The sequence below is a fragment of the Molossus molossus genome, unplaced genomic scaffold, assembly GCF_014108415.1.
Source record: "Molossus molossus isolate mMolMol1 unplaced genomic scaffold, mMolMol1.p scaffold_m16_p_3, whole genome shotgun sequence".
In the NCBI taxonomy this organism is placed as follows: domain Eukaryota; kingdom Metazoa; phylum Chordata; class Mammalia; order Chiroptera; family Molossidae; genus Molossus; species Molossus molossus.
In genome coordinates, this window is record NW_023425366.1 from 15,544,729 (window position 1) to 15,568,704 (window position 23,976).

General features: G+C 35.9%; 1 protein-coding gene across 2 annotated transcripts in view; it reads left to right on the forward strand.

Annotated features, from left to right (window-relative positions):
• ZFR (zinc finger RNA binding protein) overlaps positions 1–23,976 on the forward strand; it is an 81,249-nt gene that overhangs the window by 18,976 nt on the left and 38,297 nt on the right. For both annotated transcript variants that reach the window (XR_004961633.1, XM_036278860.1), the window contains exons 3-9: positions 5,627–5,909; positions 8,627–8,771; positions 11,175–11,393; positions 17,039–17,286; positions 20,663–20,854; positions 21,383–21,674; positions 23,231–23,424. Coding sequence is in view for 1 of the 2 variants with exons in the window: in XM_036278860.1 (XP_036134753.1) it covers positions 5,627–5,909; positions 8,627–8,771; positions 11,175–11,393; positions 17,039–17,286; positions 20,663–20,854; positions 21,383–21,674; positions 23,231–23,424 (1,573 nt within the window). In the remaining variant the exon portion in view is untranslated. The remainder of the gene's footprint in view (positions 1–5,626; positions 5,910–8,626; positions 8,772–11,174; positions 11,394–17,038; positions 17,287–20,662; positions 20,855–21,382; positions 21,675–23,230; positions 23,425–23,976) is intronic.

Here is a 23,976-nt window from a genome sequence, read left to right on the forward strand (position 1 = left end):
TCCAATCCTCCTCTTAGCTAGTTTTACTTGTGATACCATTTACATTATGTTCTATATTCATAGTTTACCTTCTGTAATTTAGGTTGAGTCTAAAACTTTAAAGCAAAAATGTTCACTATTATGACTGTATAAATAGTATTTACTGTGAGCCAAGTACTGGCCTATGATTGTAATTCCTAATATGTTTCATTTTTACAGCCCTGCACTGCTTAATAGTAGACTCAAATTAAAATGGATTTCCCCCCTTTTTTAGCCCTACTAATTGTTCGATTGTGGTGTCTTTTACCAGGATCATGCCTTTCTTTAGCAGCTTTGTATTTCTTGAAGTCTTTCATTACCTCCCTCCCCCCCCAAATATTTTTGGTGCCTTGATTATATTTTAAGATATTTTCAGGCTCCCAGTCTACTGTCTATTGTCCATTCCTGTTTCCTGAACATCTTGCTCTTGGAGACTTCTGTCCTTCTTTTGATTCCAATCTAAGCTCATTGCCTTTCTGGACTGCTATACAGCTGCTGACCTGGGCTTTCATCTTGCCCCTGGGTTTGGATCCATGTTTGTAGAATTCCACAGGTTTTTTTCTTGATTGGTTGATTTTTGTTGTTGTCGTTGTTGAAATACATTGTCATGTAGCACCCTAAGAAAAGGTATATAGGCCTAGTCGATGTGGCTCAGTGGATTGAGCATTGTCCCATACAGCAGGAGGTCGCAGGTTCGATTCTTGGTCAGGGCACATGCCCAGGTTGTGGGTTCAGTCCTGGGTAGGGGACATAGGAGGCAGCTGATTGATGTTTCTCTCTCATTAATGTTTCTCTCTCTCTTCTCTTTCTCTCCGAAATCAATAAAAACATACTCTTTTTAGAAGAGGAAGAAAAGGTATATAGGAGATAAATCCCAGCAGTCCTTGAATACCAAGAAAAATCTGTGTTCTTAATAGTTTATCTGGGTACAGAATTCAACATTAATAATCAATTTCCCTTGAATTTTCAAGACATCCAGTTGTCTTCTAGACACTAGTGTTATCAATAAGATACTGATTTACATTTAGTTTTGTTTTGGTGACCTGTTTTTTCCGTTGTGAGATGTTGTGAAATGCTGTATCTTTTTTTTTATTTTTTATCCTCACCCGAGGACATTTTTTCATTTTTTGTTCAGATAGAGTGGGAGGGAGAGAGAGGAAAAGAGAGAGAGAGAGAGAGAGAGAGAGAGAGAGAGGGAGAGAAACATCGATGTGAAAGGGACACATCTAGTGGCTGCCACCCGCACGACCAACCAGGGCCGGGGACAAACTGCAACCGAGGTACGTGCCCCTAGCGGGAACCGAACCTGGGTCTCTCTGTACCGCAGGCCAACGCTCCAACCGCTGAGCCAAACTGGCCAGGGCTGCTGTATGTATCTTGACATGGTTCTTTAATTCTGCTGTGCACTGTGTAGGCCCTTTGAATTTGAAAATTTGTGCCTCCTTTTAGGTGTGGGAAATTTTATTTCTTAATTTCTTTCATTTTTTTTTTTTCCTCTAGAAATCCTTCTAGTTGAATATTGGACGTCTTAGATTTATGTTTTCTTCTTTCATAGTTTTCATATCTTTGTCTTGTATGTATCCTTCAACTTTATCTTCTAACTAGTATAAAGTTTTTGTTTTATGGATACACATTAGAGCTTTTGAAAATTCTTGTCTGTTGCCTTGAAATAGTTGATTTCCACAGGGTCATTCGTGGTGGGTTTGTTGTTGTTGTTGTTTTGTTTTTGGCAGTTTGTATTAGGCTTTCTTTAAATATATGGTAATTTTGTTTGGCTATTTTGGTAAGCCCTCTGGCTGGCTTCACTTTTTGGTAAGCAGGTAGACTTAACCAAGAATATTATAAAGTGTTTTTACTCTTTAATATTAATAATACCCTAAATTCTCTTTTTCTTTTTCCTTTCAAGAGAAATATCCTTCCATTTTATGTCTGATTCTTCAATTACTTCTTAACCTTTTTACCCATTTTTTAATGTTTGTTTCATCATTTATTATTTAGTTTGTTCTGGTTAAAAACTGAGGCTGGTTAGATTTAATTTAGTCACAAAAGATAATATTATCTAAATAGAAACTTTCACTCTGCTGGATGCTTAGTAAATGAAAGTCTTCTCATATTTCACAAATGTATTTTATGGCACAAGATTTGGGTTATTTCTTTTATATTCAGCTTTATATAATTTAAAGATAGTAAGTCTTATATTTTATGTAGGGATATAATTTAACACCTTTTATTCTATCCCAAGTTAGGCAAAAACCTTTATTTGAACTATTTCTACTTAGATAAGTTTTACGTAAATGAATTTGAACTTGATTTGACCTAAATTTTTAAATATTTATTTATTTAGATGTAGTCACTGGATACTTAATTAAATTGGTATAGTCCAGTCTGGTCATCTATGTCATATAAAGGACAGTTTCTCTAAGGATATTTGAAACTGAAAGAGATATTCCCAGATGGGTCTAAGACAACAACCCAGAGAATCTTAGAATCTTTATTCTGAACAGCAAGCAGTCAGCTACCCTAGCCTTGACCCACTGGGAACTGGGACTAGATCATCATTGTTCATGATGCTTTTGGTGGAGGATATGGTCAGCCCAGAAGATGGGTAGGGACCTGGCTATACAGAGCAGAGTTAGTTAAGCAGTCTTAGAGATGTAGATGGTAATTGCTAAATGCACTGGTATCTTTTTATATAGTTTCTCGGAAAAGTGACTATAAAGTTTACTGTTCATACTGAGACACGTAGAAGAGTGAAAGAGAGTACTATTAATAATTATGCTGGGACAGTGAACATAAACCAGAGCATGTAGTTAGCCCATCCTGAGTCACGTGACTTTATGTAAGAGATAGTATGTCAGATTGCCGATTTGACTTGCCATTCCTATTCTGTTCCCACCTTGCTTTTTATCTATTAGGACAAATTTTGGGGAGAAATAATTGTGAACAGACACTTGATAAAGAGCAGTGAAATGAATGGAAATAGTACAGGAATCCAAAATTATCTGAATTTTTACATAACCAAAACCCCTTTTATATATGCAATGTAGTCTGGATGGTATGAAATCTTATCAGTAAATGTTAAATACAAGTTTCACAGAACTGGAGTACTTATATTTTAAATATAATTCTTTTTCTAGTTCTAGGAATTTTGAAGAAGCATAATATGTTACTGGCATTTTTTTCTTAAGGATGTGGAGTTATCCATAGAAAATATCAATCCCAAACCAGTTTCCCATTATTACAATTTAAAATTCCCTTTTTCTGTCTTATAATTTGGCATATATGTAGAAAATGTTAGCTAATTTTAATATCAAAATATGGAAAACTTCATCCAAATAGAAATTATAAGAGTTTCTTTGGACTCCTTTCTAAGTTTTTGTTTGTTTTCTTTTTCATATTGGGCTGAATTCTGCCACCCTTCCATCCATTGGTTCTAGTTCTGTTCTCTGGAGCAGCTTGGAGTAAGTCTCTTCTATTAGAAGGCAGCTGTAATATCTTCTTCAGTCACCTTTTCTAGATTGAATGTTCCCAGGTCTTTCACTTTTTATATGAAATTATGCCTATACTGATAAGCTCCATATTGATTCCCTTTTATTTATTTATTTTACTTTTTTTTTTTTTTTTTACATTGATTTTTAGATAGAGTGGGGTGGGGAGACAGAGACAGACAGACATACAGACATCGATGTGAGAGAGATACATTGATTGGTGCCTCCCACATGACCCCAACCAGGGCCAGGGTTCAAACCTGCAACTCAGGTACGTGCCCTTGACCTGGAATTGAACCCACAACCCTTTGGTCCGTGGGCCGATGTTCTAACCACTGAGTAAAACTGGCCAGGGCTTGATTCCCTTTTAGTAATTCCTAATTATCAGTGATGTCCATGATACAGTTAAAATATGATGGCCCCAAAATGTAATTCTGTGCCATGTTTTTATGGTATTGTGAACACCAGTGAAGAATACCCTGTACTATTACCTATTGACTCGTATTAAAACTTATGGTCAGCTAAACACTGTCAGCTAAATAACTTTGGAACTCTCAATTTTTTAGAAGGCATTTCTGTCTTGGTAATATAGCTTTAGTATGTACTTGTGAATGTACTACTTAGAGATAGCATCTTTAGGCTTTGTATTTTTGTGACATAGTCTTTCAATTTAAATGTTAAAGTAAACCCGGCCAGTGTGGCTTGGTGGATTGAGCATCGTCCCATAGACTGAGAGGTCCTGGTTTGATTCCTGGTCAGGGCACATGCCTGGGTTTAGGGCTCCATCCCCAGTACAGGGTGTGCAGGAGGCAGCCGATTGATGCTTTCTCTCTCACATTGATGTGTCTCTCTCTCTCCCCCCCCCTTCATCTTTCTCAAAAAATCAATAAAAATGTATTTAAATCAATCAATAAATAAAAGTTAAAGTAAAAATTAAGAATTTTGGCTGCAAATTTCTTGATTTACAGTTTTGGACAATGTTTTTGCCTCTTTTAGATTTAAATGGTTATAATTGCAAATATCTGACTTAGGTCCCCTTTTGCAACATCTACATTTTAAAGAGAAAAATAAATGTGTATGATAAAATTCTGCCTATAATCTGGAAAATTTATCTAAAATAATAGATACTGCGTTGTAGGTTTTGTACCCTAGAACAGGGTTTCTCAATGTCAGCACTATTGACATTCTTTGCAGAATTCTTTTTTGTGAGTAGCTATCCTGTGCATTGTAGGATATGTAACAGCATCTCTGGCCTCTACCCACTAGATGTCAGTAACACATCACCACACCTTCTCTGCAGTTTGACCATCAAAAATATCTCCAGACATGGCCAGGTGTTCCAGGGGGAGGGGGAAGATGGTGGGGACAATAAAATCTCCCCCATTTGAGAACCACTGCCCTAGATAGAGCAGGAGAAGTATTTCTTAAGTCCACTGGATAATAGTTTTTTTAATCCTCACCCAAGGATACTTTTACATTTATCATTAGATAGAGTGGGAGGGATGGAGAGAGAGAAACATCGATGTGAGAGAGACACATCAATTGGTTGCCTCCCACATGACCCGACCAGGGCCGGTGATCCAACCACAACCAACTTACGTGCCCTTGACTGGAATCGAACATGAGACTCATTGGTCTGTGGGCCAGTGCTCTCTAACCACTGAGCAAAGCCAGCCAGGGCAATAGTTTTTACCTTAAATGTTTTCCATAATTGGAGTTAGAATACAATAATTTTCTTAACATCTCTCTTCAGAGATTTTTTTTAAACTGTAGAGCATAACAAAGAATTATGTACAACAAATATTTTTTAAAACTCCAAGTTTGATCAACTTTTTTTTCTAATACGGCTTCTTATACCAGTTCGTCATCCCTACTCTGTGATATGATCTGTGATCTGAAACATAATGTGTGACTATCTAATGTATTGAGATGAAAGAATCAAAATTATATAATAATAACAAATATGGCATTGATTGGGGGGTTTATTAAGTTCAAATAAAATACTGTGTCTTTTGTAGTCCATGAGTCACTTCCTTGAAAATGTACTTTTTATTTACGTCGATTAAACTCCTAGATTTTAATAAATTGTATTGTGTTTATTCTTCTACTCCACAATATAGCCAGCAGCCAGCTTCGGGTGTAGCCTACTCTCATCCAACTACAGTTGCTAGCTACACTGTCCATCAGGCTCCAGTAGCTGCTCACACAGTTACTGCTGCCTATGCACCAGCAGCTGCCACAGTTGCAGTTGCCCGGCCTGCTCCTGTAGCTGTTGCAGCTGCTGCAACAGCTGCTGCTTATGGAGGCTACCCCACTGCACACACAGCAACAGATTATGGTTATACCCAGAGACAACAAGAAGCACCACCACCACCACCTCCAGCTACTACACAAAACTACCAGGTAAGAAAACTGTTAGTTTCAATAGCCTTTGACATACAGACTTCAGTGTCCTCAATGTATGATGTGATGTACAAGCCCGTGCTTCTCAAACTTTGGTATTTCAAAATATACCTGTAAAGATAGAAAAAAGTAAATATGTATTCTTAGGTAATTTAGGGGCATACATAGTCCAAGCATTAAGGTTCCTTGCTGTGAGTTATATATTACTAATCTCCCCCAGTCTATTCCAGTATATCTGTTTGCTTTAATTTTGAAAATTTTACATTTATTAGATATTTTAATTTTACCAAAAGTTTTTGAGAAAAATTAAGATATAGGGAAAATGCCCCTTGTTTGTACTATGGCATTATTTGTCCACTTGGAACACAGCTGTGTCTCCTATTTTGAGAACCATGAGAATAAGCTATACAGGACATACAAATTATAGTGTCTTCTTTAAACTTACCAAGGGTGGAATTTCTGTTGTCTATATTCTTTCCCTCAAGGTGTTCTTCCTTAGTATGTAACAGAAAATAATCCTGCTCTTATTCATCTAGTTGTCTTTTGTTCAGCCCTATGGGGAATAAAGACCTAATTATCTTTATAGTATTACATTTATTATGGTACTAAATTACTACGTAACTAATTTGGTCCTATTTTTCTTTAACCCATTTTATTTTTATTGAATTTATTGGGGTGACATTGGTTAATAAAATTATAAAGGTTTCAGGTGTACAATTCTATAATACATCATCTGTATATTGTATTGTGTGTTCCAACTCAAAGTCTCCTTCCATCACCCTTTATCTCCCCCCATTACCCTCCTCCATCTCTCCCTACCCTCTGGTAATCACCATACTGTTGTTTGTGTCTGTGAGGTTTTTTTTGTTTGTTTTTGTTTTGTTTTACTTAACCCCTTCACCTTTATCACTCCTTCCCTCTAACTGCTGTCAGTCTGTTTTCTTTATGAGTCTGTTTCTATTTTGTGTTTTGTTCATTAGATTCCACATATGAGTGAAATCGTATGTACTTGTCTTTCTCTGACTGGCTTATTTCACTTACCATAATGCTTTCCAGGTTCATTCATGCTGTTGCAAAGGGTAAGATTTCCTTTTTTAAGGCCAAATAGTGTTCCATTTTATAAATGTACCACAGCTTTTTTATCCACTTACCTACTGACGGACTCTTGGCTGCTTCCAAATCTTGGCTATTGTAAATAACGCTGCAGTGGAACATAGGGGTACATATATTATGTTGAATCAGTGTTTCCGGTTTCTTCAAATAATATTCTTAGAAGTAGAATTGCCGGGTCATAAGGAAGTTCCATTTTTAAATTTTTTTTTTTATATCCTCGCTTGAGGATATTTTTCCATTTTTTTGTTCAGATAGAGTGTGGGGGAGAGAGAGGGAGAAACATCGATGTAAAAGGGACACGTTGAGTGGCTGCCTCCCATAAGACCCAACCAGGGCTGGGGACAAACCGAAACTGAGGTACATGCCCGTAGCGGGAACCGAACCTGGGTCTTTCTGGACCACAGGCCAACACTCTAACCGCTGAGCAAAACTGGCCAGGGCTCCATTTTTAATTTTTTGAGGTAACTTCATACTGCTTTCCAAAGTGGCTGCACTGTCTGCATTCCCACCAACAATGCACGAAGGTTCCCTTTTCTCCACATCCTCCTCAACACTTGTTTGTTGGTTTACTTATGATAGCCATTCTGACAGGTGTGAGGTGATAGCTCATTGTGGTTTTAATTTGCATTTCTCTATTGATTAGTGATGTTGAGTATCCTCTCATTTGTTTATTGGTCATCTGTGTCCTCTTTGGAGAAGTGTCTATTCAGGTCCTTTGCCCATTTTTTAATTGGATTTTTTTGTGTGTGTGTTGAGTTGTATAAGTTATTTATTAATTTTTGGTTATTAACCCCTTATCAAATGTATCATTGGCAAATATGTTATCCCTCTTTTTCATTTGTGTGTTTTTAGAATCTGTTTTTTAAACTTTTATCCTTCTGGACTAAGCCTTGTTTTTTATATTCTTTCTAATTATAGTAACTTATTTTGTTAAGAAATTGACATGTGAATCAACAATGAGTATTTGCTATAATATTTGGCAAGTTACTAAACATGGGATTCCTTTTGACTTTTGTGATTGTTTTATGTCCAGAGACAGAATATAATGAGTTCAAATTTTTTAATAGGGTGTATGAAGCGCATCTTTTTCTGCACCCTGCCTACTTCTTCAGTCTTTCTGCCTATATACCTTCCCATCTCTCACCTTACGCAGTACCAGAATTCACTCAGCTCACCTTGATCTTCATTGTTTTGGAGATTTATATATAATGGGCCTTCTCCCTGGTACCTCTGTTCCCCTTCCCTTTATCTGGAAGCTCCTATTCATTACTATGTTAATGGTGGTAGTAAATAAGAAGAATGAAAAGAAAGCTGGAACAATCACAAAAGATGGGATCCATCTTTAAGGAAAAACTGCCTTGAATTTTTAAATAAAATACATTTAAAAAAAAATAAGCGTTATTTTTAAATGCTTTTGGTAATTTTTCTGATTTTAAAAGTTAAATATGCTGCTTGAAATGGTTTTGACCTTATTTAATGAAGTCCAAAATGAATCCACTTTGTAACTGAATTATTTCCTTTATTATACTTTTATATAGTAAAAATGAGGGGCATTTACTGCCTCCTCACTGACAGCAAGATTTTCTTTCATTCTTTTATCTTAGGACTCATACTCATATGTAAGATCCACAGCTCCTGCTGTAGCTTACGATAGTAAGCAGTACTACCAACAACCAACAGCAACTGCTGCTGCTGTAGCTGCTGCTGCCCAGCCTCAGCCTTCTGTTGCTGAAACCTACTATCAGACAGGTAGGTTTTATTAACACATATGGCTTCATTGTTAACTACTGAAATATATTACTCAGGATGTTTTTTAATGAAGATATGCTTTTGAGTTCATCCAAACTCATTGTGCTATATTACCTCGAGAGGCAGGTTGTAGCCATGCCTTTCTCTTCTTCTACTAAAATGCCTTTGAGTCCCAAAGAGAGAAGGCCATGGAAGCAACTCATAATCATGCTCTTCTCTCCTGGAAATGTATTTCAGTTTGGTCTTCAGCATTCAGTTCACTTCTGCTGAAATAAGCTATACAAAAGAAGTTGTGGTGATAACTTCTGGCCACCTTCTTCGCCAGAAATGCCCAGGACCATCTTTCTCTGATCTGTAATGACAGGTGATTTTGTAACCAGCCACCGATAGTACAGTTTGCTCAAATGCAGGAAATACTTTGTTTGCAAAGAATCCTACAATTTTGTGCTCTTTAAAAGATGGATTTTTTTCATAGAGGTTTGACCATTTTCAATTTTTTTTTAATCCTCACCCAAGGATATGTTTTTATTGATTTTTAGAGAGAGAGAGAAACATCGATGTGAGAGAGAAACGTATTAGCTGCCTTCCACACGAGCCCCAAGCAGGAATCAAACCCACAACATTTTTGGTGTACAGGATGACGTTCCAATCAACTGAACCACCCAGCCAGGACAAGATTTGACAACTTTTAAAACAAAGCTCTCTGGGTTTTGAAATGTAAACAATTCCTTTATTTTAATTGAAGGAGCATGAGAGAGTGGGTGTAGAGCCTTGGATTAGGAAAAAGTAGAATTGGCTCCTAATACTGGCTTTACCACTAATGTGGGCAAGTGATCTTTACCTCCTCTCATCTCTGTTCTCTTACTTGTAAATGAGGTATTTGACCTAGATCTGTCTATGGTACTTCTAATTCTAAGATTTTATATGGTTTTTAAAAGTGGTTTAAAAATATTTTTAATTAAAATGACCCTGAATTTTCTTATAGTCTGATCTCTGATTTGCAAATACAGCAATCTTTAATGATCAAGATTAGATTGTGCTTAAAATTACTGAGTTATCTAAGAGTCAGAAGACCTTGATTTAGTCTAAGTTCTCACATTAACTACGTAACTTTAGTTTTCTTTTTCAAAATGTTTTTTTCGAAGAGTTTTATAAACTCTTGCCCTGGCCAGTGTGGTTCAGTTGGTTGGAACGTCATCCTGACACCAAAAGGTGTCATGTTTTATTCCTAATCAGGGCACATACCCATGTTTCGGGTTCTATCACTAGTTGGAGTACATGCGGGAGGCTACCAACAGACATTTTTCTCTTTGTCTCCCTTCCTCTCTAAAAATAAAGTTTTATAAACTTGTGCTATTTATTTAAGCAACCTTTATATAATTGAGCATAAAATGAGTTTGGTCCCCTGATATTTGGGCCTTTCTTAGAATTACATTTGTATGCTTTAGTGATCATTCATTGGTGATTAATTATTAATTCAGTGATTGATACTAAGGCTCGTAAGATTTGTTTTGAATATGATCAGAGGCAGCAGAATGTTTAGCAGACATTAATAGTAGCGATTTAAGAATAGCTGCACTCAAGCTTTTGCATTTGAAGAGTTGTCAGTGCCTTATAAGTTGGAATTGTGGATAAATCAATAAAATGTGATGACTGGCATATGAACAAGTTTTATATAATTAAACATTGAAATTTTTACTGTGAATTGAAATGTGTACTTTGAGGCTCTCTCTCTTTTCCCAATATTAAGCATAACTCAAGTAGACTGACTAACCTAAATACACACACACACATATTCCTTTTCCAAAAACCTTATTTATCAATACCTATTTTAAGTAATACTGCTATTTTAGTTAGTTGTAAATTTTTACAAAATACTGTTTTGGAATTATGTGGCGCTTGCCTGGGATGGGATAGTAATTTATATAGATGTTATATTTTGTTCAGTTTGTAATAAGAATTTTACCCTTTTTGCCAAGAAGAGATTGCTAGCATCTAATTTACAGTTAAAATTTAACCTACTTTTTCTAGTTTTCCATGATTTTGGTACAGTAACTGTAGGCATACCTTGGAGATATTGTGGGTTTGGTTTCAGACCACTGCAGTAAAGTGAATACTATAAGTCAGCGGTTCTCAACCTGTGGGTCACGACCCCATTGGGGGTCGAACGACCCTTTCATAGGGGTCACCTAAGACCATCAGAAAACACATATTTTCTGATGGTCTTAGGAACTGAGACACCACTCCTCTATTCGTCTCCTGGTGGGTCCGTTCACATGCAAATATGCCACATACAACATGAGGAACTGTATTAAAGGGTCGTGGCATTAGGAAGGTTGAAAACCACTTAACAGTATAAGTGGTTTACCCTTCTAATTTTCTGATGTCTCTTTTTCAATTTAGCCCCCAAAGCAGGTTATAGCCAAGGTGCAACTCAGTATACACAAGCCCAGCAAACTCGACAAGTGACAGCCATAAAACCAGCGACACCGAGTCCAGCTACTACTACTTTCTCCATTTATCCTGTATCTTCCACCGTACAGCCAGTAGCAGCTGCAGCTACTGTGGTGCCATCCTACACCCAGAGTGCTACTTATAGTACCACGGCTGTTACTTATTCTGGTAAGACTGATAAACTTTGTTTAAATAAAGAAAGAAATTAGAAAGACACTTTGTAAGTTGTATGGTTTGTTTTGTTTTTTTTAAAAGCCAGGAAAACTTTAGCAGAGCATGAAATGCTCTTTGAGCATTTGAAAGCTAGTCATGAATCTTGGGCTTAGCATTGCCGTTAAAAAAAAAACAAAACAGTATTCTACGAATATTCTGTTTCCTTTCCGACTTTTTCAAATGAATTCGAAAACTCCAAGTTAACAAAGGAATACCACTGACAAATTATATTGTTTATTTCAGCTCTCGAGAACCTATTTTTTCATATTTATTATCAGGAATAAGTAATCTTGACAATATTGGTTAGCACTTGTAAACATTCATAAGATAATAGTTATATAATACACATCTCGGAAGGACAGAGTAGTTTCATTTTCCTTAAATGTATTTTTCCTGGAGAACTAGAATCAATAAAACCATGCTATGTCCAGTTCTCTTGCAAATTTCTGGCTGAGGTACCTGCAGTATTTCAATAATTAAATCATACATTACTTTTTTTATTGACACTTAGTCTTATACTACTGGATGGTTTATTGTTTGGCATTTTATTTGTTCCTTAATATACCCTATTTTGTTCCATGGAGGATTTAAGGTGACATGGGTAATTTCAGTTCTTACCTCTTGATACTTTGTTGTAGCTTAAGTGTTAGAAGCCTAGCTACTGAATTAAATATTTTTTAATTTCTCAAGAGATTTTTTAAAAATCTGTTACCCTGTGTCAAATGCTGTGATGGATGCTAGGAATACAATGATGAATTAGGAATATTTGGGAATGAGAGTTCACTGGGACTGGCATACAGGATATATGGATAATACCAGGAGATGAGACTGGAAACGTCACTGTGAAAAAGACTTGTAGGCTCTGCTGTGGTGTCAGTCTTTATCTTGTGGATAGAAAGGGTGCCAAGAGGAGATCCTATGAAATGGAACAATCACATGGAAGTGAATTGGAGTGAGGAGATGTTATTTTTCCTAGATCTGTCATTCAGGGTTGCCCAGATACAGCTTTTCTTCCTCTCTTTATCTGATTAACCAGTTATAACTGTAATGGGTTATTTCAATGAAATCTGAGTGGATAGTTTTTTTTTGTTATGTCCACATTAGGTTCAGAATACAAAGTATAATAGTATGCTTTCCTTTCTATTACATTAATAATACATCATTATTTTAAAACTAGAAACAATAGATAAAAAAGAAGGAAAAAATCAAATCACTGGACACCTGCCCTAGACACTATAATGTTAATGTTAACTGCCATTAATATTGTACTGCATACTTGCTATACTTTTCTCCCATAGGAATGTACATATGTAAACATCATGGTTTCTTTATAAAAAAGAATTTGTCTTATATTGTGTAAACTACTTTATTATTGTGAATGCCTTTTCATGTCACTAAATACGAAGATACATTCCTTTTATTAACGTTATTCTCTAGCTTTTTATTTTAGAAAAATTTCCCTCTGCAGAAAAGTTGAAAAAATAGTACAGATACCCATATACCATTTACCTAGATTCACCAATTATTAATATTTTATCACATTTACTTCATCTCTTCTCTTAAAACATATTTTCAAATGGTTCAGCAATATATAAAAGTTGCAGATGAAATGGTGCTTTGCCCAGAATTTTTCAGCATGTATTTTCTAAGAATAAGGGCATTCTTTTAAATAGCCACAATGCACATGTCATAAAAAGGAATTGAATGTGGATTTTTATCTAATAAATTTTTCTAAAGTTCCACAGATGTGTCTTATGGTTGGGTTTTCTGTGTGTTTGTGCTTCTCTTTAAAATTCAGGATCCAGTCAAGGATCATGGGTTGTGTTTAGTTGTCATGTCTTCTTAGTTTGAGAGTTTTTGTTTGTTTTTTTGTTTTGTATAGAGTAATCCCCTATTTTTATCTTCTCTCTCATGACCTTGACATTTTTTAAGAGTTAGACCAGTTATAGACTCTCCCACATACGGATTTATCTGATTTCTTTATGCTTAGATTCTGGCAGCTTTTTAGTCAATAAAACTAAATAAGCTTTCCATTTCATCATATCAGGAGCACATAATAAATAATGTCAATTCTTTTTTTTTTTTTTTTTTTTTTTTTTTTTATCCTCACCCGAGGATATTTTTCCATTTTTTGTACAGATAGACTGGGAGGGAGAGAGAGAGAAACATCGACGTGAAGGGACACATCGAGTGGCTGCCACCCGCACGACCAACCAGGGCCGGGGACAAACTGCAACCGAAGTACGTGCCCTTAGCGGGAACCGAACCCGGGTCTCTGCGGACCGCAGGCCGACGCTCTAACCGCTGAGCCAAACCGGCCAGGGCAAATAATGTCAATTCTTTATTGATGGTACCAAGTATAAATCACTGGTTAAAGTGGTGACTGCCAAATATCTCCATTGTAAAGATGCCTTTTTTTCTTTTTAATTAACCAAGTATTCTGTGGGCTTGTTACTTTTCATCTACCTTTCACTTTTACAGTGTTAGATCATTTGAAAATCTCTTAACTGAATCAAGATTTTAGAATGGTGTTTACAGAATCCTTTTATAGTATTACTGTACACTCATTCTTTATTATTCAGTGTAGTATAATCCATTACTCTTGTGGGGTGGGGTTTTTTTGGTGTTTTTTTTTTTTTTTTTTCTTTTTGAGGGACACATTGCCCCAAATTTGGACAGTGGGATTCTTTTCAAACCAGTTTCTGAGACTTGGCTTTGGCATCATTAGTCTTTGATCACTTCTTTCCTTTTGGGCACAGTAAGATGCAACAGATACACTCTGCGATTTTCCTGCATTACACTCACAGCCATTTTTACAAAGGAGCCATGGTTTCTTACATGGCAGTGGTATTTAGGAGATTTGTGCTTAGAAATACAGAATTTTAATGGCTGCATAATATTTTATTGTATGCATATTTTATTTTAAAGTTTCTATATGGGGACGTTTAGTTTCATATTATAGAAAAATTAAAAACAACACTGGGTAAAATAAATAATCCTTTTATGTACAGATTTGTGTATGTGCCAGTTATTTTTCTAGGATAAATTCCTATATTTGGAACTGTTACATCAAAGGATATGCACTTTTTAAAGAATAAGTGATACACAGTATGCATTTGCCATCTAGAGTGATCGTTTTTAGGCCATCTAAGTTCTGTATCTGTAATTATATCAACTAGAACTTAGGTCAGCTATTCTTTTTGTCTCATTAAAATGAGTTCTAGAGTATTGTCACTAAACAGTGACTTACAGCATGATTGATTTACTATAGAAAGTGTAGGTTTTTATTTCAGATATTGTACATTTAAATATTATATTTAAATGAAACTGTTTTAGCATTCAAAAATTGAGCTTTTACTTAAATTAGAGATATAGCCTTATATTTGTTTTTCCACATTGCTTTTACAAGAAATGTACATTTGTTTGCTAGTAGTCATAGGAGATTTAAAGATTTAAAGACTTTAATGGAGTTCCAGAATCTTTAGCCTACCTTTCAGTGCGTGCTTTGACATTTCAAAAACTAAATAGTAGGCTATAATTAAGCTTGTCTTTTACTAGTTTTAGACTACATGTGTACAAATGAAGAAGAGTATTTTGTAAATATTAAGCTTAACCTGGTGATTTTTGTAGTTTAAATAACTCAGTGTTTAAAGGAAGTCACACTCTCTTAGCCTCAGTTTTCTCACCTATAAAGTCATAGTAATACCTGCCTTAAAGATCTGTTCTGAAACTTCACTGTGTCTGAAACACTGCCTCTCATATTGTGGATTTTCAGTTAAAAAACACACACTAAAATTCCTGATCCTCCAGCATTATAGAATGCTGTTGCCTTATTCTACTTTTTATATTCCTGATCCATAATTTATGAAGTTATATTAAAGGGGCATTTTTATAATTTTCATACACAACAACTGGTCATTTGGAAAATGTCTATTTTAAAGATATTATATATAAATCATGGTCCTAACTGGTAGTGATGTAAAAATAGTTTTGTTAGTTTTTAATTGGACAATTTTATGGTGGTGTTTTAAGAGCAAACTTTAAACTGTACATGTTTTTCTGCCCATAAATTTGAAAGCATTTGGCTGTGAGCTTAATTATGTTCTTTTATCACATTCTTTAGTAATAGAGGACATTGGTAGGACTGACCAGTAAACAGTTTATTGATCAATAGAGTTTTTCTTTTAACCAGTTACATTGATTGTTTTCTAATTGTTTTATATCTGATCATATGCTTATTATTGGTATGTTTACCTACTTCTTCCTACTTTCATTCTTTTTAGATGTTTTCTTATCATACTTTCTTTATATCTTCATAAGAATGTATACAATTGAATAACCTGGCTTAAACGTCTGGGAAGGCTTTTCATGGAAGTTTTGCCCAACTACTCTCTTGCTCCTGGATATGTCCAGTTTTGGATTCCTGTGATTGTGATGTCCCATGCATCTTAACTCTAACCTTTCTAATTCATGTTTTCTTTCCTGTGTGTAGATATATTGGAATCAGTGGGTCATAAGTTCTTATTTTTCAGTATACCAGTCTGCATTTGAGAAACTAATCCTTCTGTACCATCCTGGCAACTAGGAATCTCTCACTCTTAACCCTTACATGGCTATTTGCTCACTCATTTCCACTTCAGGGAAAAAAAGAAATCTTAGTGGAATATATAATGAATGAGTGTCCACAAAATTTTCAGAGATCTTAGTTTAGAAGGTAGGCTTACAAGTAAAATCAGCAACTTTTGTTAACTTTAAAACTTTCATAAATCTATAAATCACTGAATGTAAACAACATGTACATATTATGTCAATAACTAGATTAATGTGCTTATTTATTAAGAGACTTTGAACAACGGAAATGGATAAAATTCATACATTTAACCAGAAAATACAGTGCTTTTTTTATCTTTTAGAAAATGAAACCCAGTGGTCCTTAATTCCAGAATCTTTTATCTGCTGTACTGTACATTCATCTGTACCCTGGCTCCATATCACACTTCCGCTAAGCTTTATTTATACCTTGCCATTCCAAACCAGCTTCTGTCAGCTCCTTGCTTTTATCAGATACACAACACACTGATTGCTGGAATTAAAAATCTTGGTATCATTTTTTATATCATTTCTTCTTCATATCTTTCATCATCTTAGCCACCAAGCATATGAAATTTTAATTTCATGAGTTTCTTTTTTTTCCTATTTAGTATCCTATTTCAGACCCTTCCTCAAATCCAACACTTCCCCAGTTGTATGTAGAGGAATTCTATTTGGGGAAATAATAACAGGTTCTGTAGCTAAATACGTTAACAAATGTTCTGTCACATTCCTTCAATTGCACTAGAAGCTTCTTGAAGGCAAGGACCAAATCTTATACCTTACACTTTCTTTATAACTCTGTAACACCTGGTATGTGTTGAGTAAATACTTGTTGATTGACATATATAAAAGGAAGATACATGTTTTCTAGGTTTGTAAGATAAACATTATTTTTAAATATGCACATGTAAACCTGCCTTTATTAACAGAAGTTATTGAATTCATAACATTTAACTTGGCCTTTTATAATTATGTAACATAATTTTTGTTTGATTTTTGTTTGTAAGGTACGTCTTATTCAGGTTATGAAGCAGCAGTGTATTCAGCTGCATCCTCCTACTACCAACAACAGCAGCAGCAACAGAAGCAGGCCGCAGCAGCAGCTGCTGCTGCTGCTGCAACAGCTGCCTGGACAGGGACCACCTTTACTAAAAAAGCACCATTCCAAAATAAGCAACTGAAACCAAAACAGCCTCCTAAACCACCCCAGATTCACTATTGTGATGTTTGTAAGATCAGCTGTGCTGGACCACAGGTACTTACATTGTGTGTTTTACCAAAAGTTTTCAGTGATTATTTTTAATAGTTAAGTATGGTTGATATTGTAACTTTTGCGCCTACAAAGAAGGTTTGCATTTTCTTTCTCGTTAGCTTTTAACTAGCACATACGTAGTTCACTAAATGGCCATTTTTGAAAAGGTATTTGTGGTAAGACATAAGAATTCTATTAAGAGAAAACTAAAAATGATTATGAATGTAATGTAAAAATGGGCAAAGTGAGCTTTTTTTCAAGAAGGATACTTTGTTCTTTCAAATAAGATTTAAATTTAGCTTAAAGGTTTATATATATTCATTGGGATTTGGGGAAAAGATTGAATTTTATTTTTTAGCATTTATAATTTGTTTTTTAATGTCTTTATACAAAATTCTTGGTTTCCCTAGCTATTTCTTCTTCAAGGTCCATAATTGAGTGTATGTATAGAATTTTATAGAAATAATAGTTTACACACTTGCATTAAAGATGAAAGGACTTTGTCAAATGTATTATTTTTGGAGCATGTAACTAGCAGGAAAAATTATCTTTTAGGAATTTTAAAAATTCTTAAAATAAGTTATTTTAACAATGTACAATTTTGGGGATAACATTTCTAATGTAACTGACTTTTTAAAAAAATATGTTTTCATTGATTTTTAGAGAGAGAGGAAGGGAGAGAGATAGAAACATTGAAAGAGAGATGTGAGAAACATCGATCTGCTGCCTCCTGCACGCCCCCTACTGCTGGGGATCAAGCCCACAACCTGGGCATGTGCCCTGACTGGGAATCATAACCAGGACCTCTCAGTCCATGGGATGACGCTCAATCCACTCAGCCACTCAGGCCGGGCTTTTTTTCTCCCTATTTTGAGTGTGATAGGAAATGGTTTCATTATGACTGCATGGTTAGAGGAGAGGGGACAGGCGAGGAATATTTTAAATGACCGGGATTAGCCCTGGCCAGTTTTGCTCAGTGGTAGAGCATTGGCCTGCGGACCAATGAGACAGGTTTGATTCCAGTCAAGGGCATATACCTTGGTTGTGGTTTGTCCTCGGGTAAAGATTTTAAAAAATAAAATAAAATGACCAGGATTAAATATGAAAGGGAACAAGTATGTTGGTCTTAATTTTTGAGGAGTGTATCCTACTCTATGATGGCTTTTTAGAGAGGATGATGCTATGAGTGGCAAATGTAAACCTAAGAGATTTATTGAATATGTGGCACCCATATAGAAAGATAGAACATGGCTGGTTCTACAGTGATAGGTTATTTGATTTGGGGTGTCTGAGTGGTTACACAAGAACAAGCCATGGGTACTTCTACAAGTTAGGTGCAGCGCCTTAAGAGGTTAGCTAAATGAGCCTTAGAGAAAAAATATTGAGATGGTGAGTTAGAGTCTAGGAGTGAACATAAGGTGGGGGAGTAGTTGGTTCAGGTTTAAGGATCCATGGTTTCAGTCCTGGCTCTACCACTAACTGTGGCCTTGGTCAAGTCAGAGACCTTTACTTCTTTGGGCTTTTTTTTCTTCAATTCTGTAATAGGGACTTGTCCTAAATAACTGAGGCTTTACCTGCTTCATGGAGCCACTTCAGGCTGCCACAGATGAGAGAAGAATCAAATGTCTGGGTCTTAGGTCTCCCTCTTTTGTTTCAAAAACAGCAGCTTCTCTCACTTGTGTGTAATATTATTTATAGAAAGGATCCTCATTTAAAAATTAGAAAAGTCATTATTTTGGGTAACTTCAAAATTCCATGCTGCTCTCAATGATGAATATATAATTTTATGCTAATCATGTCTGTCTTAAACAAGAGTAACTATTTGGCTCCACTCAAGAATAAACAAACTGCCCTGGCCGATTTGGCTTGCGGGTTTGATTCCAGTCAAGGGCATGTACCTCAGTTTCAGTTTGACCCTGGCCCGTGCGGGAGGCAGCGAGTTGATGTGTCTCTCTCAGGTCAATGTCTGTCTGTCTGTCTGTCTCTCTCTCTCTTTCTCTCTTTCTTCCTCCCTCCTTCCCTATCAATATCAATGGAAAAATATCCTGGGGTGGGGATTTTTTTTTAAAAAGAATAACCAGCAGTCCATATTTACTTCCTCTCATTTTAATAAATCTACCTTCTTTAAATTTTTTTCCCTCACCTGAGGACATTTTTGCATAGAGCGAGGAGGAGAGAGAGCCGAAGTGTGAGAGAAATCGATGTGAGAGGGACACATCGAGTGGTTGCCACCCACATGACCCAACCAGGGCTGGGACAGACTGCATTCGAGGTACGTGCTCTTAGTGGGAACCAAACCCAGGTCTCTCTGGACCGCAGGCCGAAGCTCTAACCACTGAGCCAAACCGGCCAGGGCAAATATACCTTCTTAATTGTCTGCATTCAAGACATTTTAAAAAATGTTTTTATTGATTATCTTAGAGAAAAGGAGAGGGAGAGAGAGAAACCTCGATTGGCTGCCTCCTGAACACCTCCCACAGGGGATCACTCCCGAAACCAGGCTTGTGCCTTGACCCAGAATCGAACAGGCGAGCTCTTGGTGCATGGGTCAGCACAACCACTGAGCCACACCAGCCGGGCTTCAAGACAATTTTTAATGTATAATTCCACTATTTTGTTAACTAGTATTACAATAATATTTTTTCTTGCAATTTTACAATTTTTACCGTTATATTTTAAATAGGCTTTTGTTTAGGGTGGCAAGAATTTTATGTGATAGTGCATTCTGAGTTAGAAAAGTCAATTTTATAAATAAACATACCTGTTTGTGAAGAGTCCTGTTACCGTACAGTAACTACTTTTCCTTCTCGTGATGTAGACACATTTCCCCTAGTCTGTCTTAATCTAGTTAATTTCTTTGTGGAATGATCACTGTCTAGTGTTCTCTATTCAGCATTATACATAAGCAGTAAAAGATACAAATTTTTTTTTGAAATATTTATTTATTGATTGATTTTTGAGAGAGAGAAATTTGTTGTTCCACCCTTCCATGCACTCATGGGCTGATACCTGCATGTGCACTGACTGGGATCCAACCTGCAGCCTTGGTGCATTGGGACAATGCTCTAAACTGAGCTACCCAGCCAGGGCAAGATACAAATTCTTGAAACTGACAGAGAAAGCAATTATCTTATATTGATAATATGGCTGTGTGTGAAAGTTCTTTGCAAGTCAAAGTGTTGACAAATGTATTCTTGGTAAACAAGGTACAGAGAACCACAGATGTATCATGTGCATAGGAAGTCCCATATGCTTTTCTTAAATTGCTTTTAAAATTATTTAGTGCTCATTTTTTAAATGACTATTAGAGATTTGAGAATTGAATGATTTGTATCTAGAAAATTAATAAAACAAAATTTTTCTTTTTTGTTTGAAACAGACCTACAAAGAACATTTAGAAGGACAGAAACATAAAAAAAAAGAAGCCGCATTGAAAGCCTCACAAAATACCAGCAGCAGCAACAACTCTACTCGTGGGACTCAAAATCAGCTACGTTGTGAGCTGTGCGATGTGTCTTGTACAGGAGCAGATGCATATGCCGCCCACATTCGTGGTGCAAAGCATCAGAAAGTAGGTGTTTTTTTCCCCCACACACCCTTATGTCTTACTCTATTTTCTTTTACTTTTCTAATCGGGGGGTGGGGGGGTGGGGGGGGTTATAAAGTAAAGTGGCTCCCAAACTGAGTGTGTTATGAGCCCTGTTTTTATGCTAACATATATATAAAGGTGACATCAAATAGTCATTGCTTAAAGAGGCAAAGACCAGAGACTTATTTAAATTCAACTACATCATTCTGCCAATTAGAAAATTATATGTTTATTTTCCTCTTTTATCATGCTTAAGTCTAGGTTGGTATGCATGTGACCTAGTAATTTCATCTTTCTCTGTCAGTTTCCTCATTGGTAATAGACAGAATATATATCCCTGTCTGCTTCACAGAGATTATTTGGAAAGGAATGTGTTTGTGTCTAAAAATATATAACAAAAAAATACAGCAAAGAAAATATAGTTTATATTTTAACTTTATAATGTTTAAAACAAACTTAAAAATCTACATTCTGAGTTTCCTAATGAATAAATGTGCTTTTATTTTGTAGGTGGTTAAATTACACACAAAACTTGGTAAACCCATTCCTTCAACAGAACCAAATGTTGTTAGCCAAGCTACTGCTTCAACAGCTGTGTCTGTTTCAAAGCCGACTGCCTCTCCTTCAAGCATTGCAGCAAGCAATTGTACTGTGAATACTTCATCAATTGCCACTTCCTCCGTGAAAGGTCTTACAACTACAGGAAACTCGTCTCTTAATAGCACATCCAACACTAAAGTATCAGCAGTGCCTACAAATATGGCTGCCAAGAAGACATCTACACCCAAAATAAACTTTGTTGGCAAGTACTAAAGATTCTTTATGTTCTACCTAACTCCATCAAAGTAACATTTTTCTTCCAGTCTAGGACTAACCCTTCTGCTTATGCTCTTGTATCTATCTTTTCCCTTCTTCTCTGGGACCTTGTTGAATACAGATTTCTATTTTTTTTCTTGAATTTTTAGTCAGTCCTCTAACTGTTTCTTCTTTCTTCTCTAAAGCCATGCAGGTATACCTTTATCTTTCATAGTTTTAAATTTTAAAAAGATGTTTTACCGTTACTGTTATCCTCTCAATCTGCTAACCTAATTCTTATTTCTCTACTTCTATACTTTTTATCCAGTCCTCAATCAGTTACAGTATTTCCACTCTACCCTTTTCTGAAACTGCTTTCAGGAGTCACCAAAGACCTAATTGCCAAATTCAGTGGCCAGTCTTCAGTTTCATTCTGTTGACCTCTCTAACATTTGACACAGTTGACTGCTATACCTTAAACCTTAAGATATGTCTCTATCTATTTATGATCTGTCTGCCCACCCCTTTCTCAGGTATCTTTATTGGTTCTCCTGCCTTCATGTTCATTAAATGGTGGTGTTCCTAAGATTCTGATTCCATTCTCTTCTTACTCTGCTCACTTAGTATTCACAAGTGCAGTGACTTGAAAATCTTTTGGGTAAACTCAACACCCCCATCTGAGTCTAGAGCCATATGCTAGGTATTCCGTAGTCGTTATCTGTGCAGCTTTATAGATCCTTAACAGTGTCTCATTCTAACCCATTGTCTCATAAGAGTACCATGAAATAATCTCATAAAATTGCTGCTTTTTCACTTGGGAAACTTCATTGACATTATTTCTTCCTATTTATTGCCCCCTCTAGTTGTTTACCTAGTCCTTTTGTTTCTATCACTACAATATTCCTACCCTCCAAGAAAATGTCTTCTTCATAGCCACTCCCTTGTTTTTAGGCCTTCAAAGTCTACTCCTCAGAGCTTTGTTTCTTATTGCATCAGTCTCTCCAACACTTGTCAAAGTCATTTTGTAAAAATACATATCAAATTATGTTAGACTCCTGATTAAAAGTTTTCAATGTCATTCTCCTTGGTATAGGAAAAAATCTATATTCCTTAATTATGTCATCTAAGCCCTTTCATATTCTGGCTCCTGCCTCATATGTTATCATCTCTACCTAGGTAGTAATTCATAGTGAATTACTGAATCTACTTAAATTTAATGTAGTCTTTTTAACTTCATGTTGTGGTTTTTTTCACATGCTTTTCTTTCTGTTTAGACATTATTCTCCTCTTTCTGCCTGGCCAGTTCATACTTGTTACTCTTCTTTCATGTTAAAGGGTAGTGGCTTCTTTGCTTTAATCCTACAGTACTCTATTCATACTTATTACAGCCCTTAACATTGTTATAATTACTTATATATTCCCTTAATTGTTGGCACCTCAAAAGCAGCTACATTGTCTTATTCTTACTATATTACCAGAACATAAGAAGTTTTTGTTGTGTCAGGTTATACATTTACACAAAAAGAAAGTTAAAATTATTTTAATTCTCTTATGCTTTTCTAGGTGGTAATAAGCTGCAATCAACAGGAAATAAAACAGAAGACTTAAAAGGAAACGAATGTGTTAAAAGCACTCCCATCACGTCTGTACAGATTTCAGAAGTAAAGTCAGACACAGTGTCAGAACCAGTCACGCCTGCATCTCTTGCTGCTTTGCAGAGTGATGTGCAGCCAGTGGGCCATGATTATGTGGAGGAGGTATTGATTAAAGAATATTATTGCTGTGAGATTAGATAAAGGGAAAAAGTGTGTCACTTTGTTGTAGGCATGCTTTATATGTAAAACTAAATTCAATTATATTTTAGATTTAGGTTACTTAGGAAAGAATATCAAAGGGATCTTTTATTTTATTTTTTCTTTATTGATTTTAGAGAGAAAGGGAGAGAAATGGAAACATCGATGAGAGAAAACATCGATTGGCTGCCTCCTGCATGCCCCCACTGAGGAGTTGGCCCACAACCTGGGCCTGTGTCCTGACCAGGAATAGAACTGGCAACCTCTTGGCGCAGGGGTTGACGCTCAACTGCTGAGCCACACCGGCTGAGCTCAAAGGGATCTTTTAAAGGGTTTTCAAAAGCATGTCCTTTAAGCTTACCTAAGTGACATCACAATAATTTTATCTTTTTTCCTGCTTACACCATAACTGTGGTATAAAGTAACTCACCATTTATTTGGTAGGCATTCTTGTATTTTTCAACTGTGCTGAACATAAAAATTTTAAAAATTGTGAGCACCAAAAATTTTCACAAA